Here is a 17,292-nt window from a genome sequence, read left to right as displayed (position 1 = left end):
GTCGGCCATATTCAGATACCCTTCTGATAATCAGTTTTGGGCATAGACCTAATATCAATTTTTGGATATTAGGTCTATGGTTTTGGGACGTTATGCATAGAGAAAGGAGGGATTCGTCTATGCTCCAGGGTGTCAATTCTTGACGGCAATCATGGAAATATAATATTATTATGGAATCATTGAAATATATATTATATAACCCACATTTATCTTTTCTTCAATTTATTTTTGGTTTAAACATTATTAATGTTCTTAGGGCCAATTGCACCATTCAAAAAATGAACGCTGTTTACCTAATCAATGTTTAGTACTAATCGATGATTATAACTTCTACAACTGTTTCTACAATTTGTACCGATTGCACCGTTTGATAATAATCAATGTTTAGCTAAACAGGAGATATATTTGGCAACATTTCAAAATAACGATGGTGATCATAGAAAAATCAGGAATTTCAATTTTCTAGTATAATGTTCTCTGTTCTTGTGGTAAAAAGTTAAAATAAATTACAAATTATTATTATAAATTGTCATTGAATGATAATTCACGATCTGAATCTGAATCCATATTTCGATTTTGAAATTCCTCACAAAACCAAACACAGAAACTTACAATGCGACACCATCACATTGAACTAATAATACATGGAAGGAGTCTATGCTTTTATTTTGGTGTTAGGAATGTAAACGCGCATTAGAGAGAAATAGAGCTAATACGCATTGCACTAGTTTGACAAAGATGAACAATCGGAGACCACGTTATACGGGGCAAAACAATCGGGTTTTTGAACCGGAGTTACGGTCGCCGCAGGATAATTTGTAATTTTTGAATATCATAGGTACTTTAGGAGAATTAAATCATGATATTCATATTAAGACTTCCTAATTCGATATTTCCACATTACTACTTCTGCAATATTGCTTAAAATTATCGATTTATTCATTAAAATTCCTCTTGGTAAAATACAAATTTGGACAAAATATTTTTTTTGAATTGGAAACGTCGATAAAATTACTTATTCAATTCCTATTGAATTTTGCAAATGATATGAATTCACACAAGCTGTTGGTAAATGCGAGTAAAAATCAATTTAAAAAAAAATCTCGCTTAAAACAGTTGTTAACATAATGAAAGAATATTGTAGGAAAGTGAAGGGATTTGAAAAAAATACAAATTCAACAGAATTAATTTAATGAAGATTTAAAAAATTAATACATCAGATTTTGAGATTTAATATATTAAAAATTTTAAAATCTGAGTTATTGTCCTTTGAAAAGAATTAATTTTGTGAACTTTTGTCGAATATGCTCTTCATTTTCAAGAGTAGATTTATTTTTGTGATGTATTCTTAAAGTAATAATAATAATCTTTATTTTGAGGAATAACCTGAATACATAAATAAGCAAATTATTAAAATTTTTTATGTCAAAAATCAAGAATCGGTGAGCTCTAGCTAGTCTCCTCAATAAATACTCTTCCACTGAATATGGTTCTAGGTTCATCAGCAACGTATGGACTTCTTTTTTAAACCTATTAATAAGACTAGCTATTTTTATTTTATCTGGCAATCTGTTGAACAACTTTAAACAGCCATACCGTAAGTCTCTCTCTAGACTCCTTCCATGGTTATCCATCAGGTTATGTCCATAAAAACATAATGTTTATGGTTATGTAATAAGTCATATGTTTTGACGTTTTGAGTTGCGCAGAACCATAGACCTAATATCAAATTGAAATTATGTCTATGCGCAGAACCTTGTTTAAAACTAAGATGCATCTTATTTAAAACTAATCGGGAAAATAAACGTCCAAATTTTCCTGTTTAGTGTAATCGGTGATTAGGCCACATTAAACGTCATTTGACAGATGGTGCAAGAGAAATCAGAACGTAATCAATGTTTGAATTTTTAATCACCGATTAGGCAAATGGTACAACTGGCCCTTAGATTTAAACATAGACTAACTAAACGGAGAATAGATGAGACACTAGTAGAACAAGCTTCAACGCCATCTGTTTTTGTAGAACATTACTAATTCGTGAAAAAAGCTCAATTGAAAAAGGAATCTGTATCGTAAAGCTGCCTCAAAAAGAATTCTGTAGTGCACCTTTTGAATAGGTAGGTACACCCATATACAAGAGGCAAAAAATTTTTTGAAATTCAAATTCCAAAAGGAAATCAGAAATGGATTCGTGCAAGTTATCGATGAGTGAGGAAATTTATTTTCATGAAAATAATACCTGCAACGAACTTTCATCTGATTTTCTTTTGGAATCGAGAAATGAGGATCAATAATCAAATTCTGGATAGAATAAAAATTTATTAACTGAAATATCACCAATTAAAAATACAGATTTATTTCATAAATATCTAATCAATAAACTAATAATTGCATTGAAAACATTCTCAAAAACTAAAAATAATGAATTCAATAATACAAAATATGAGTATTTATACCTACTATAAAGCTCCTTCAGTTAATTACCTGGCAAATCAATTGAGGGCAAAGAACCTTTTTTCAGCTTTCCATTGCTTTCCAAACAATCATTATGAAAATGGCACTGGCATATTCTAACATGCTTAATTTGATATTTCTCCAATTCCAAAAGTTTCCTATTGCCGATGCGCTCAAGCCACACTTTTCGAATTTTCTCATCGGTAGTGATGGCATATCTACGAAAATAAAATAAATATATTCTTTTATAGGTACTGCAAATCTTGTGTTGACGTTAAAAAGTTTTCAATTGGGTTTTGAATTCATATTTTATAATTACCTTCTTGCATCTCGATTTTCACATCCAATAACACAGCACGTCTTCACTCTTGCAGGCATATCGAAATTTATTATATTTCAAAAAGAACGTGTCAAACAACTCCTTGTGTCAGTTGACATTTCAAAGGTTTTTTGATAATAATGATTATACATTATACTTACTATTTTCATACATCTCCCCACACAAGCTGCATATAAACCTGGAGACTTTCCTCCCAATAGACCGTAACGTGTATGGGAGCCACTATTCACGAGTGATCTCCATGAATGCAACGACATCTAACTATCAAATTGAAAATAATTTTTTCGTGTATTAGTGTCCTCCTCCGACAGATGGCGCGGAATATACGAGTGGCTCATCTATTTTTTTAGTTTGTCTATGGATTAAAACAATGTTACTTCATCAATTTATGTGCTTACAGCTCTATGGTCATATCTCAAAACATTCATAACCGTACTTATTTTGAATGTAATGACTGACTTTTTCAATGAAAATATATTTTTTTTCTCAGTATTTCATATTTTGAAAGACATGTTTATTTATTTGTAGCCAAGTGTTTCCATTATTTCTAAATAAAAATTGTAAAATATGGATTCAGCATCTAATAAAAATGAGACCAGTGAAATTAAGTGAGTATACTTCTTCTATTGAGCTGCATTTAATATTGTTAATTGGTGTGAAAAGAAGCAATGTGATGAAATCAGTTGATTTGGACATAACTCTGGTCTAATCAATTCTCCACCTAATGCCTACAACTACATATGGACTCTTTAAGAATTCCTAGGTCTTAGTTCTTCACATAACACTGGAATATTAGGAATAAGTCAATCAAGTAACAAAAAACAACCTCGAAACCCATAAAGTGCCTACCACAGTTCTAGGCATCCAGTGTCAATTTACAATCTACAACCTAGAACCTTAGATGTTGCTTGCCACAGTTATAGGAGAAACCGATCAGGCCAAGGCTAGAAAACCTGCCATTATCTTACTATCTTGTTTATCCTCAAATAGGGAAAGGAAGCATTAAAAGTTTAATTTAAAATTCTTTCCTTCACATATTAATCATATTACTAATATATTATGAACTATTTACTCTAATATTTTAGTTTTTCAATTGAATTTTTCTCAATTCTTATTTCTATAGTGTTAACACAATTTCAGAAAACTTCAATTCATACCTTTGGATTTAGAACAAGATTTAGAATTAGCCATGAACGAATCACTACCTGAAGTTTTACCTATGGATGATGATGATGATGATGAAGACCATGTTGGAGAATTAGAAAATATTTATGACTTCGAGAATAACTCTGCTGCAAGTATTCTTGAAATGGAAAACCCAAAAGAAATGATTCTAGATGAAACACTTGGATGTCATTCAAACTTTAAAACACCAATCAAAGGTCAAGTAATTTATACAAGTCTTCCTAGTGAAACTTCAAAAAAAATTGAGAATAAAAGACTTACAGATTACTCAGATTTGGGTATTGGCAAATTATCTCTTTATACACCAGTAAAAACTGAAGTAGAAACCATAAGTCTGACCAATAAATGTACATCACAACTATCTCAAAAAGAAAAGAAATTTTCAGATATGTTTAGGACACCCATACAACCTGCAAGTTTACTAAAACCAAGAGAACCAGCCTCAACTTCTAAAATTCCTCAGGGCTATATATCAGATATCGAATTTCCAAAACTAAGAATCAGAGGAACTACCTATCTTATTATGAAAGTCCTTGGAAAAGGAGGTAGTTCAGAGGTTTATCAATGTTTTGATTATTTTGCTAAAGTAAATAGAGCGATTAAATGTGTAAATCTCGATTCCCCATCTTCTGAAGGATTCTTGAAAGAAGTTGATTGTTTACGGAAATTGCAAAAGTTTGATCGCATCATCAGACTGTATGATTAGTGAGTATATTCCATTAATAATCTATTATTTTATATCATTTCTATTGAAACTTTGGTACTACCTTTGGATTTTACAGTTTAGGTGAGTGAGAAATTTCAAAAATGAAATGAATTATATTATTAAGAGCCTTTTTTTTCTCATTCAAATAAATAAATTTATTCCTACAGCGCAGTTTTTATCAACGAATAAAACCTGCGCAATAGGAATGAATTCATTTATTTGCATGTAAAAAAACCGGCCCTAAATAGAGCAACCTGACGCCAAGGAACAGCTGTTAGGGGGAAATTCAACACTTCGCATGACCGAAATAGGCTTCTGAATGGTCATGAGTACTTCGAATCATTACAATCTGACCAATTGGCTATGGCTATGCATTATGACATAATGGCCTAATCTATTTAATAACCTAACCTCAGATAAAGAGATAGAGAGAGTATATTATGCAATTTTACGGTGTCTACAACATATTTATCTGAAATCTATTCATTTGAATGATTCTCAGTTAAATATGACAGATTGAATAATTTCATGCATTTTCGATTTTGTGGTGTGAAGAATATTTAATATTTCCTGCGGAAACATGTTCTTTTGCATTTCTACTACATTTTTCCCGAGATATGTGTCATGAACATATAGTGTGTTTTTAGATGTTTCTAGTTATTTATTTCAACATTTTTTGGGTTATTCCAAAATTTTCAATCATGATGGGAAGAAAAAGTGTCCTCTTTGTAAATGAACCTCTAAAGTGAGTCAAATGTCACATCATTGGTTTTGATTAAGATGCCAAGAAACCCTGATGTGACTTCTCATTCCTGTAAAACTTTGGGTCAAAACAGAAGATTTATGCTAACTTGATTTTGAGAGACGACTACAGTTTCAGATGTATACATTGTTTATTGTAAACTGTAATCACAAACTACACAGGGTGTTTGAGGTTCAAAATGGTACCATTCAACGAAAAGTATTCTTATACTTCTTCTTTATTTGTGGTCGATCCCAAATACAAGAAAGATGGAATTGTTACTAATCACAATCAAGCTAGCCAATTGTGTGTGCGAGTCAGGCGTGGAGAATCCTGATTTGATTGTTGAATACTTCATCAGGAATCTTTTTTTCATAACTTCACAATTGCTAAATCATTAAAATGAGAAAAACATCGACCCTTTTGAAACACGAAAGAATTTTTATGAATAAATAACATTGTGAACTATTTTTGAGCATGAATTAATAATTTTGAAATTAATCAAATTATGTAACGCTACTGCTATAGTGTCCCGTCAGGCAAGAAGTGACGAATGTTGGCATCGAAACAAATGCATCAGTTACAAGGCGATTTCCGTTCCTCTTATTAATGTTCTTAGCGGTACGGTGACACTAAGATGCATAGAATCCCTGGTGTGTGTACTGACTCGATTTTGTTTCAGACAACTTCATCAACTTCAATTTACGGTCATTCGAAATTATTTTGTGAACTTTTTTGATTTTTACTGCGTTCGCCGTCTTCGGTGCTCATTTCACCACGTTTAACTTAGCATACCAATCAATGATGCTTGATTTTACTGGTGCAGACCCTGGAAACTCTTCATCAAGTCAAGATTTTGCTTCAACCTATCTATCTATCTTTTTTCCATCTTTCTTCAAATAATAATAAAAAAGTAGCTACACTCACAACGCAATATTTCACAAACTAATGGTAGAACTGCTCTCAAATTTTGACACGTATTGTTTGAAGATTGGTACTAATTAAAAATTATATGGATTTAATACTAGCACCGCCATCTGCGCATCAGACCGGGGACTTTTCAGTTGGCCTAATACAATATGAGAACCCAACATCAGAAAAATATGCAATATGCAAGTGATCAGGAACCGTAACAATCAATCAGAGAGGGCCACTGGAAAAAGTATGGTAAAGACATAGAGCACGATTTATATGGAGTTCAAAGAAATATCTGGAAATTATTACGAAATCAGAAGGGAATAACAGAATTCGTACAAATACCATCAATAAATAGCAGACAATGGTATGAATATTTCAGTGATCTATAAAGACTACAGGAGGAAAATTGAATGGAAGTCGAGCCAGAATGGCATAACAAAAATACTGCAGATTTATCTAAAGATATAGTGAGAGATTCCATTGAAAAACTGAAGACACGAAAATCTCCTGGGCCTGATGGCGTATATAATAAGTTTTTCGAGTATGGTGGAGAATGAATGGTTGGGAGCATTCATGATTTATTTTCCCGGGTGTTAGACACAAAGAAAACTTCCTTTGGGGATATCTGAAAAATTTGATTTATGGGCATGAAATTGACAGAGCGACAAATCTTGTTGAATTAAGGTCCAAAGTAATCGAACTTTGTGGCAAAATAGCAACTATGCCGAATCTGTTCAGAGAGATGAGATTATCTCTTCATAATAGATTTGGCTACTGTTTGGCTCAACAAAGTGGATTATTTGAACATTTAATTTAAATTTGTCGATCTCTCAATTTTTAGAATTTGTTTTTTTGTTTTTCAATTTTTTTATGTAGAATTTATTTTACTTTCAAACCAGTTATGGCGAAAAATAACATGATTTACAATGAGGAAATTATATGTTGCATTTATTGTGGCAAATAAATTCCTCGCATACACACAACAAAATTATCATAATAATATTCATATCAAACCGATACGGCCTGACGTCCTACACACCACGTTTGAAGTGTGAATGTTTACTGATAGCGGTTCGCGGACCATCAAAACTCCAGAACAACACATCCCCACTACGCCTGCCAGCGGCCGTTCGCGAAGACCAGATTTTTACTTGATATGGCATCGCACTCATGTTTCGATTCTTACACTGTTTCATTGGAGCTAGAGCGACTTGAAGATTTGTACGCTAAATCCGATATTTCCGAGTGAATTTTCCAAATCTGTATGCATGGTAATAAGTAAAGAACCGGTTCGATGCAAACTAGAGCTGAACAACAGACAATGAGCTTCTATTATCTCGGAGTGGAAATCAACAGCTACATAGATATAATTACTTGTAAAGAGTGTGGTTACTTCAACTGCAGTAGAATACTGTCCTCTGTGAACTCGAACAACTTCTTTTATCCAATGGTTTTCCATTCGAGATTCATCGTGTTTACGGAGCGGACGGATGGACAGAATTGATTTTGACCACGGATTTGTCATCAGCGTGTACTGGAGATTATTCCTGGATCAAAATTAAAAACCTAAAGACATCATGTCAAAGAGATATATTCATTTGTGTTCGGCGAATGAATTTTCCAGGATATGATAAACGTGAAGGAAACAATTTCTCCTGGTGAGTATATTATTAAGTTTCATTCGAAGGTTTTTCCATGGACAGCTACCAGAATTTAATTAGGAACCAGGATTGATATGTACATTGGAAAGTTTCAATAAAGAGCCAATGCTGCAAGAAAGCCTATTGAATGAGGTGCAAAAAGATATTTAAACTAGGTGGAACATATCATTCACAACTGGTCAGTGTTTGAAGGCAAATATGTACTCTATTTGCTACTGATGTGATGTTTCAATTAGGACAAGATCATCATGGTCCAACAAATACATTATACATTCGAAATGATGAAGGTTATACTAAGATATATGCGTGAAAAGAAGTATTCTTCCTGATATAGAAATGTGCCTTCAACTACATAATCTTCTCTAAAAGCTCCTTAGAACAGAATTATCACGAAAGGAAGTGTTTGATACGACTTCAGCAACATTAAAATTGAAGTTTTCGAAAATTGTCACTGATACCTTAACCTTGGGTGCTCAAAAACCCTGAGGTAACTCAGAAAAACATTACAGCAACAGGGGAGAGATTCCTGGTCACCGTATATGGTTACATACTACACAGTAAGGAATGCACCGTCGATAAATTATCTGAGGTACAAATATTCTACAAAAACAGGTTTCAATTCCTCATCAGAAATAAATCCAATATCACCATCAGTTACAACAATGGAAGGTTTCTGTTGTTACACCTGTCTTCAAGACGGGATATCCATACTTGCTGACAAACTATCGACCAATTTCTTTAATAAATAATTTTGCCAAGATTTTCGAAAAATGCTTGAGAAGCAGGTTGGTCTCCTTTTTTGAGAAAAATAAAGTATTGACTCAAAGGAAATTCGGATTTATAAATAATTCTAATACTGAAAAGGCTATCATTGATTTCACAACGAAAATCTTGACTGAAATGGATGAATCGACAACGTGCCTGGCAGTGTTTCTAGATATTACCAAGGCTTTCGACACCGGGTCACATGATATTCTTCTGGAGAAGTTTGAGAATTATGGAGTAAGGGGAAAGTCGCTTAACCTTCTTACTAACTATCTATCTGAGAGAACCCAGCAAGTCAAGGTGGGGAATGAATGGAGTGCAAGTAGAACTGTAACCACTGGCATACCACAAGGGACAGTATTGGGACCTGTACTGTTCCTTGTCTATATAAATAGCATATCGGCTATGAGTAATTTTAAAGGTCACATAGTAAGCTATGCTGATGATACAGCGATCATATTCTTGGACAAGAACTGGCAGGAATTACACAAGAGCGCTGAAGAAAATATGAAAAAAGTTCAGATATGATTCAATTACAATCTATTAAATATAAATATAGCAAAAACTAGGTACATGACATTCTCATCTACTGCCACTGACCAGCCAATAAACAGCAACTTGAAAATGCACCATCTCAATTGCTCGATTAATGTGTGTGACTGTTTATATATAGAGAAAACAGATTCATTTAAATATCTGGGTGTCATTGTCAATCATCACTTAAGGTGGCAGGACCATATTATCAGTATTACCAGGAAAGTTATATCACTTATGAATACATTTTACACATTGAGAAATATACTGTGCCGGAAAACTTTGAAAATTTTATATACATCCCTAATTCAATCAGTTATCGGATATTGTATTCTTGCCTGGGGAGGAATTTTTAACACCACACTAAATATCCTACAAAACACAATTTTGAAGATCATACTGAAAAAAAAATAAATATGATTCTAGTAGTGGGTTGCACGAAGAGCTAGGAGTCATGAGTGTGCGATCTTTGTTCATATACAAAAGTTTAATGTGGACCCGTTCTCAGGAAGATAAATTAATGAACCGTAGAAATTTTAAAGCTACAAGGGGAGCCACAAACTCACTCATTGTTCTGCCATTATTTCACAAAAGTTTAACCCAAAAATCAATAATATATCTCGAACCTGAATTATACAGGGTGGCCATTTGAAAACGAAACAGACGAGATTACAGACGAAATAAAGTTTTTCGATAGAAATGCTCGGACAGGTCGATTTCTGTTTCGAGGGGGACAACTTAAGATGTAGGTTACGGACGCATAGCGCTTCAACCCTTGCTACTACAACCCTCACCCCCAAATTTTGAATAGGGAAGATGGGGTGAGTGATACCTCATTTGAAAGGTATTTTTATACTGATTTCAGCACAGTAATTGTTTTTTCATTTTATGCATTAGTTCTCGAAATATTCTTAACTAAGTATTTGAAAATGAAGTGGTGTTTTCATGGCACTTGTAGTGTTTTGTGAAAAATCGATATTTTGAGCTTCAAAACAACCATGACTGTGGCTTCCTTCCTAACTAACTAACGCATGAATATTTCGAGAAATAATGCATGAAATGAAAAAACAATTACTGTGCTGAAATCAGTATAAAAATACCTTTAAATTGAGGTATCACTCACCCCATCTTCCCTATTCAAAAATTGGGGGTGGGGGTTGTAGCAGCAAGGGTTGAAGCGCTATGCGTCCGTAACCTACATCTTAAGTTGTCCCCCTCGAAACAGAAATCGACCTGTCCGAGCATTTCTATCGAAAAACTTTATTTCGTCTGTAATCTCGTCTGTTTCGTTTTCAAATGGCCACCCTGTATAATGAGCTTCCTAAATACTTAAAAAATATGCAGAATAATAAGCAATTCAAGATAAAGTTGAGAAAGTTTATTGCAGATAATGAAATTCAATTTTTCGATCAATTCTAGTCCTTGATCAAGAGATTCCACCCTGCTCTCTCTCTCCCTCTGCTCTGTCTCTGCACCTCGTACATGTCATTATGTCTTGGAGGAGAAATGTTTTGTTTTTATTGTCCTCTTTGGGGAGATGGAGGAGTAAAACAGTCATTCAGTTGCCTATCTCTTCCCATTTTTCCGGGGAGAACTTTTGAATTTCTATTATTTTTTTGTAATAATAAGAAAATAAGTTGCTACAGCAACAAATTTTATGGAACCAATTACTCCTCTGCAAACGTTTGACCCTCCCGAATTGCTGCGTCTATTATTGTGCAAATTAGTCATTACTTGTACAAAAAATAATGCAGCTCTGAAAACCTATGCGTCGATAATACCAATTTGTACATCAATTGATATGGTTCCTGGAACAACTGTACAATCGAGACCTAACCCAAAAGTGGTACAAAGCATAATGTAGCGTATACAGTATAATAAATATCACGAATCATTTTTGCAATTATTTGATATATCTTGAAGATTTCATTGGTCCTTTTGGATAGCAGTAAACATATGAACTATTGCTCAATAAGAAGTGATATAGGAGATATACAGAGTTTTTATTCAATCAGAGGGGTTTCATTCTCATTTCCGGAATTTTTTTTCTTTACTAGTTACATTATGTTTTTAGTTTTTTTCTGTATTTGCAGCGTCAATATTGTGCTTTATATCTTCATATTATATTATCGTAATATTATCTTTTCAAGCGAACATTTGAAGAAGGAGAAAAAACTTTATGTCGTTATGGAAATGGGTACGACGGATTTGTCAAAAATATTGAGAAATGCATCATCTAACAGTAAAGAAATGTCTCCACCTTATTTGATACTTTTTTATTGGATGGAAATGCTACGGGCTGTACGGCAAATTCATGCCTATGGTATGTATGTGAAATGTCATATTTGAGTGAAATATCTAAAGCATCATCCACTAACATCATGGAATTCCAGTTACAAGCAAAACATCTCTATCACATGTATGTACATGTTCTTTTTTTTTATTCCTAGGAAACTTGTAAGAGTTAAAAGTACCGGTTCTATTCTGTGTAGGCCTTGTTACTGAATCCTTTCATCGGTTCAGTCATAGTTATATTATGTATCATAATGATACTGAGTAGCAATATTCACTTGTCCTGTAATAATAAAAAAACTATGATTTCACAGGTTAAAATGTCCAAACTTCGGAATTATTGGTAGAAAAAATCTACCAATTTCGACCAGAGCCAGGTCGCTTCGTTGAAGCGAAAGGTTTCAGTTTATCATTTTCAAAAATAAACCTTTCCTTCGAGGAAATAAATTTAAACCCTCTTTAAATGTTCATTGTTTACAGTTCAATATGAAAAAAAATATCCACAGCCTAGAGCTTTTCTAGGAAACTACAAGAGCTCTGCACATAAAATTCGTTGCAATAATCACCTATCATACCGCATTCACTCTCCTATCTCGAGTATACGAACAATTAATTTTAATGGAAAAAAAAACATGATGGACATCACCGCAAGCTTCAAGCTATACAGATTCAGAAAATATATTCGGAAAGATAAAATATCCAACGTTATTCTAGAACTCTAGAGAATACTCAAGGTGCAGGGGGACAATGCAAAAATCAAAACATCTGCGTGATACAATATCGAATAAACAAGTGTTCTCTTTCAATGGCAAAGTGGGGATGGTCTTGATAGTCAATATTAGTAGCTTTTCAACCGTGGGATGGATTGTGATGCCATATCGGTTGAAGATAATTCCATTGTATGCAAGGAATTTATTAGCGACAATTGATGGCACGAATAATTTCCTCTGTGAAAACGAGTACTTATGGGTTTTTTTCATATTTATTTTCAACCGATATGGTATTACAATCCATACCACGGTTGTAGAGCTACTAATATTGACCATCAAGATCAAGCCGCTGCAGAGCCCTGCAACCATCCCCACTTAGCCATTGAAAAGAACACTCATTCATATTTTTCAATAACAAATGGAAACCAAAACTTTGAATAACTTCAAGAGCACTTTCGATGTTTTCTGCTTATTTTCGTATGTCAAGCGATATTTTTAAATATACAGGTCAGCAAAAGAGGGCTATCTATGCACAGCTAAGAACCTTCGACATCAAATTAAAACAAAAATGTCAACTAAAATATGGTTTTATTCAATACCAATTAAACTACTTTGGTTCTATGTTTCATTTCTTAATTTTGATTAAGATGCATAGAATCCCTGATGTGTGTACTATTTCAATTTTGTTTCAGACTTTTGAGATTATTCCACATATTGCTTTGGTGTCCTGCTTACAAGAATTCTGCGCTCTTCAGAATGGTTCGAATTCCCACTATCTGTCTGGCGACGTTTAAAAATGAAATAATTATTTAAGACACTGCAAACTTTCACAATAAATTACAATTCAGTTCATATCGAATTTTTAATGAAATGACTGGACTATTGGCCTATTCAGAGTATAGAAGATTGTTATCAGCATACAATTTAAATATTATTATACTATACTCAAAGGTCACGAGAGTCGAGAATTCGCGAAAAATGTCAAATACAAATGCTGTGTGCGCCATCTGAAACAGACGCGATCTCTCGAAATCAAGTAGGTATAAAACTGAAAAATCCCCCATTTTATCTGAAAGTTTCACAGGTATAAGTAGACACACCTGGTTTTCTATGCATCTTAATTTTGATGAATGCTTGTTATTTGAAATCGTCTTCAGGATTATTACTCTTGACTTTTACGTCACCATGTTTCTTGTTCCAAAAAACACTCAAATCGAATTAAGTGAATTCGTATATTGCCGTCACACAAATTCTTCGACAAATGCGAAAATATTAGGTACTATCCATCCCGACTTGATTTTTGATGAGTGATAATTATTCCTGAACGGATTCAATTATTTTAATTCTTTCACGGAAATGTTACCTTAAATAATACGTTCCTTTATATGTACGCTTTAATGTAAAACATACAGGTTGATTCAGCGCTATGGACTGAAACCTAGTTTATGGAAAACTAATCGTAATTTTGTGTTGAAAATTTGCATGTTGGGGTTTGAGACAATGATCTTTCTCCCTGAAATATTTTCAGATCTCTACAACTTATATTCCGGTTATACCGGAATCAGACTACTACTTCCTTATTTCAATTGGCACACCCAGTATTTTATTGCATAATTAGATAGCCGTTTTGATGACAATTTCAGCAATATGCCATACCTTGGGTAAAAACTCAGCGGTCCATGAGTTAATGGGATTCTTATGAAAAAAATTGTGGTGACGAGGACTCACATTTTTTTCAATACTCCTGCAAAAAAAAAGTTTTTTTCGAAGAAACCTTTTTCATTTGGGTTTTACAAATACGTAATATTATAAGACTGTTTGCGGTTTGGACCAAAAATTTACAGGGTGTTTATCAGAAAATCATGTTCGATAACTCAAATTTATCAAAACTCGAGATTTTCAACTTAGAACCTATATTTGTTTATTATTTCAATCAATTCTACGTATAAAAAAGCAAACCATACACTTAAAATGAATACTTTGAGAGTTATCGAGGAAGAGCTTGAAATGAGGAAAAACTGCAATTTCTAGCTGTTTGGAGTAGTCTGTGACTTCCGGAAATCACATGAATAAACTAAAATTCGATAATTAAATTTGACATTTCATGAATTGTAATCAATTATTCTTAATTGAAAATTTTGTTGGTTTATGGATTTCTCAACAATCCCAACGAACAATTTATTACAATTCATGAAGTGTCGAATTTAGTTATCGAAATATAACATGGGTTCTAATTTGAAAATCTTGATTTTTGATGAATTTGAGTTATCCAACTTCATGATTTTCTGTTAAACACCCTGTACATTTTTGGTCCAAACCGCAAACAGTCTTATAATAGTACATATCTGCAGAATCGAAAATGACAAAGGTTTTTTCGAAAAAAACTTTTTCTGCAGAAATATCCAGGAAAATGTGAGTCCTGAATATTTTTTTCATAACAATCTCACAAGGTATGACATATTGCTGAAATTAACATCAAAAAAGCAATCTAATGATGCAATAATATATTGAGTGTGCCATTTGAATTAAGGAAGTAGGAGTCTGTTTTCGGTATAACCGGTAGTTGTAATAATCTGAAAATATTTTAGGGAGAAAGATCATTGTCTGAAACTCCAATATGCAAATTTTCAGTACAAAATTATGGTTAGTTTTCCATAAACGATTAATAGGCCATCGCGGTGAATCACCCTGTATATTTCAACATATTTTTGATTCGTCATAAGACCTCAGGCAATGAGATTGTGCTGAATCATTTGAATAATTTATCATACATATTTGACACATATAATGGTTTGGCCCGCGATACATAAATTCATCAAATAATTCACATTTGTTCCAACCTTCACATGTTATAAATGTTTTGTATAATTGTTCCTTTCAGACCACACAAAATTTTTTTCAAAATGTTTTGTGATTTTCAGGTGTAATTCATTCTGATTTGAAACCAGCTAATTTCCTGCTGGTAGATGGAAAACTTAAATTAATTGATTTTGGCATATCCTGTTCTCTTCAAAATGATAGTACAAGTGTAATCAAAACTGTTTCGGAAGGAACTAGTAATTATATCAGTCCAGAAGCACTTAACTGCGAATACAGTTCTAGTGTGACCAGTCCAAACTACGGAAAACCGAAATATAAAGTAAGAACTCAAAATGTCTATTTTCAGTGAAAACGAATTCCAGAATGCTATGGAGATTTAACATTAAAAATGGTGGGTTCCATAAAAATTTGACCGTGGTGATTTGCTCGATCAAATAATTTCAATTTCACTTAATTTTTGACACTATTTCGAATAAGATGTGTAAAATACTGATGCCGTTCACTGATTAGATTTTGGATAATTCTGAGTTTTGATGACTCGGCTCGGCATGGATCCCTTTTCCCTTTTCTTCCTTAAGGTGGCGCTATACGAAGTTTCAACCAATCAACGGCTCATTTCAAAATTTTCATTCGTTCTGTCAAAAGTAGTTTATTATTGATTTCACCTGAAAACGCATTGATACAAAGATCACGTGAGCTCTGCCATAAGAAACGACGCGGATATCAAGTGAAAAGGGACAAATACCATTAATATTCAAGAAGGATGGTCCATTCAAAAGTAGCCACTTTAATCCTAAGGTTCAAGTAAGTGAGCACACCAGTGTTTTAGACATCTTAATTTTGAACTACGATCAACGAATGTTTCATAAAACCCATCGTTAATCAAATAAACACTTTATTTTACCCTCAACCAAATCTTTATGATGAAGAATGAAGATAAGAACAGTCTTTCTTTCTGGAATATCGGATTTCATTTCAGTTCAATATAGATATCACATTAAACAGAAATAAATAAATTCTTGTAAAAAGTTTCCACACTTTCTCAAACATATCTCAATATTCAACAGTGCAAGTGATACATTTTCTTCAAGTGGTGCATTTTCTTCCAGATAAGTGTTAAAGCTGATGTGTGGTCTCTGGGATGTATACTTTATCAGCTCGTTTATAAAAAAACTCCTTTCCACGAAATAACTAACCCAATGCAGAAATTGATGGCAATTGCGAACCCTAATTTGACGATAAAGTATCCACGGGATTATGCTGTACCACAAAAATTCATAAAAACGATAAAAAAATGTCTTATTTTTGATGCCAAATCGAGGGCCTCTGTTGTTGATTTAATTGCAGAATATGAGCACTTTGATTCTGTATAACAAATGATTTTAATATCTGTGATCCTTTTCTCTCCTAATTTCTGATTCACTGATTCTTTTCAGTTATGGTTAGAATTAAAATAAAATAGGTTCATTGTAAGTACAGGGTGATTCACCGGGATGGTCTATTAGACGTAAATTATATTAGTTTTCCATAAATGTCGTATAGGCTATCCCGGTGAATCACCCTGTATAATTAATAATGTCAGATTGTGAAATATCACTACTGTATTATTAACTAAAAATATATCATATTTATTTTTTGAATATTTTGTACCCTTCAAAGATTATTCTACGATGAGGAAAAACCAATTCCAGCCAAATTTTTCCAAATGGTTAGAATTAAAATAAAATAGGTTCATTGTAAGTACAGGGTGATTCACCGGGATGATGGTCTATTAGACGTAAATTATATTAGTTTTTCATAAATGTCGTATAGGCTATCCCGGTGAATCACCCTGTATAATTAATAATGTCAGATTCTGAAATATCACTACTGTATTATTAACTAAAAATATATCATATTTATTTTTTGAATATTTTGTACCCTTCAAAGATTATTCTACGATGAGGAAAAACAAATTCCAGCGAAATTTTTCCGAATGAGTTTTCGGAAAACGACGAGGGAGGTCAAGTTTTATTTGAAAGGGGACAACTTGTGATTGGAAATCCGTGGTAACGAATTCCAATCTATATGATTTACAAATTCAATGCTCTCTGAAAACTTTTCAAGAACTATAAGACTTAGTAAAATAATCATCAAGGGCCCCCAGCTCTTTTTTTTTCTCGAAA

The 17,292-nt window shown here is 33.1% G+C and overlaps 1 protein-coding gene and 1 long non-coding RNA gene across 2 annotated transcripts; one reads left to right on the top strand and one right to left on the bottom strand.

Moving 5' to 3' along the window:
- Positions 1-2,340: 2,340 nt before the first annotated feature.
- On the bottom strand, positions 2,341-3,153 carry LOC123680101. The gene is made up of 2 exons (XR_006747484.1): positions 2,774-3,153; positions 2,341-2,672 (listed from the first exon to the last, which is right to left on the bottom strand). It is a non-coding gene; the product is annotated as an uncharacterized LOC123680101 (long non-coding RNA).
- Positions 3,154-3,204: 51 nt separating this feature from the next.
- Positions 3,205-17,037, top strand: LOC123680100 (dual specificity protein kinase TTK). The gene is made up of 5 exons (XM_045617786.1): positions 3,205-3,402; positions 3,935-4,684; positions 11,456-11,628; positions 15,229-15,446; positions 16,237-17,037. The coding sequence occupies exons 1-5, from the start codon at positions 3,362-3,364 to the stop codon at positions 16,498-16,500; spliced, it is 1,446 nt and encodes a 481-aa protein (XP_045473742.1). The 5' UTR covers positions 3,205-3,361; the 3' UTR covers positions 16,501-17,037.
- The last annotated feature ends 255 nt before the right edge of the window (positions 17,038-17,292 follow it).

This window comes from Harmonia axyridis, chromosome 5, assembly GCF_914767665.1.
Source record: "Harmonia axyridis chromosome 5, icHarAxyr1.1, whole genome shotgun sequence".
In the NCBI taxonomy this organism is placed as follows: domain Eukaryota; kingdom Metazoa; phylum Arthropoda; class Insecta; order Coleoptera; family Coccinellidae; genus Harmonia; species Harmonia axyridis.
The sequence above is the reverse complement of the archived record's forward strand: the minus strand, read 5'-3'. Positions and strand labels throughout refer to the sequence as shown.

What these genes read in the sequence shown, in the direction of transcription:
- LOC123680100 (XM_045617786.1), top strand. Translation starts at nt 3,362, where the DNA reads ATGGATTCAGCATCTAATAAAAATGAGACCAGTGAAATTAA. An exon ending in AATGAGACCAGTGAAATTAA is followed by an intron (nt 3,403 to 3,934) that starts GTGAGTATACTT and finishes ACACAATTTCAG; the next exon opens with AAAACTTCAATTCATACCTT. An exon ending in ACGGAAAACCGAAATATAAA is followed by an intron (nt 15,447 to 16,236) that starts GTAAGAACTCAA and finishes ATTTTCTTCCAG; the next exon opens with ATAAGTGTTAAAGCTGATGT.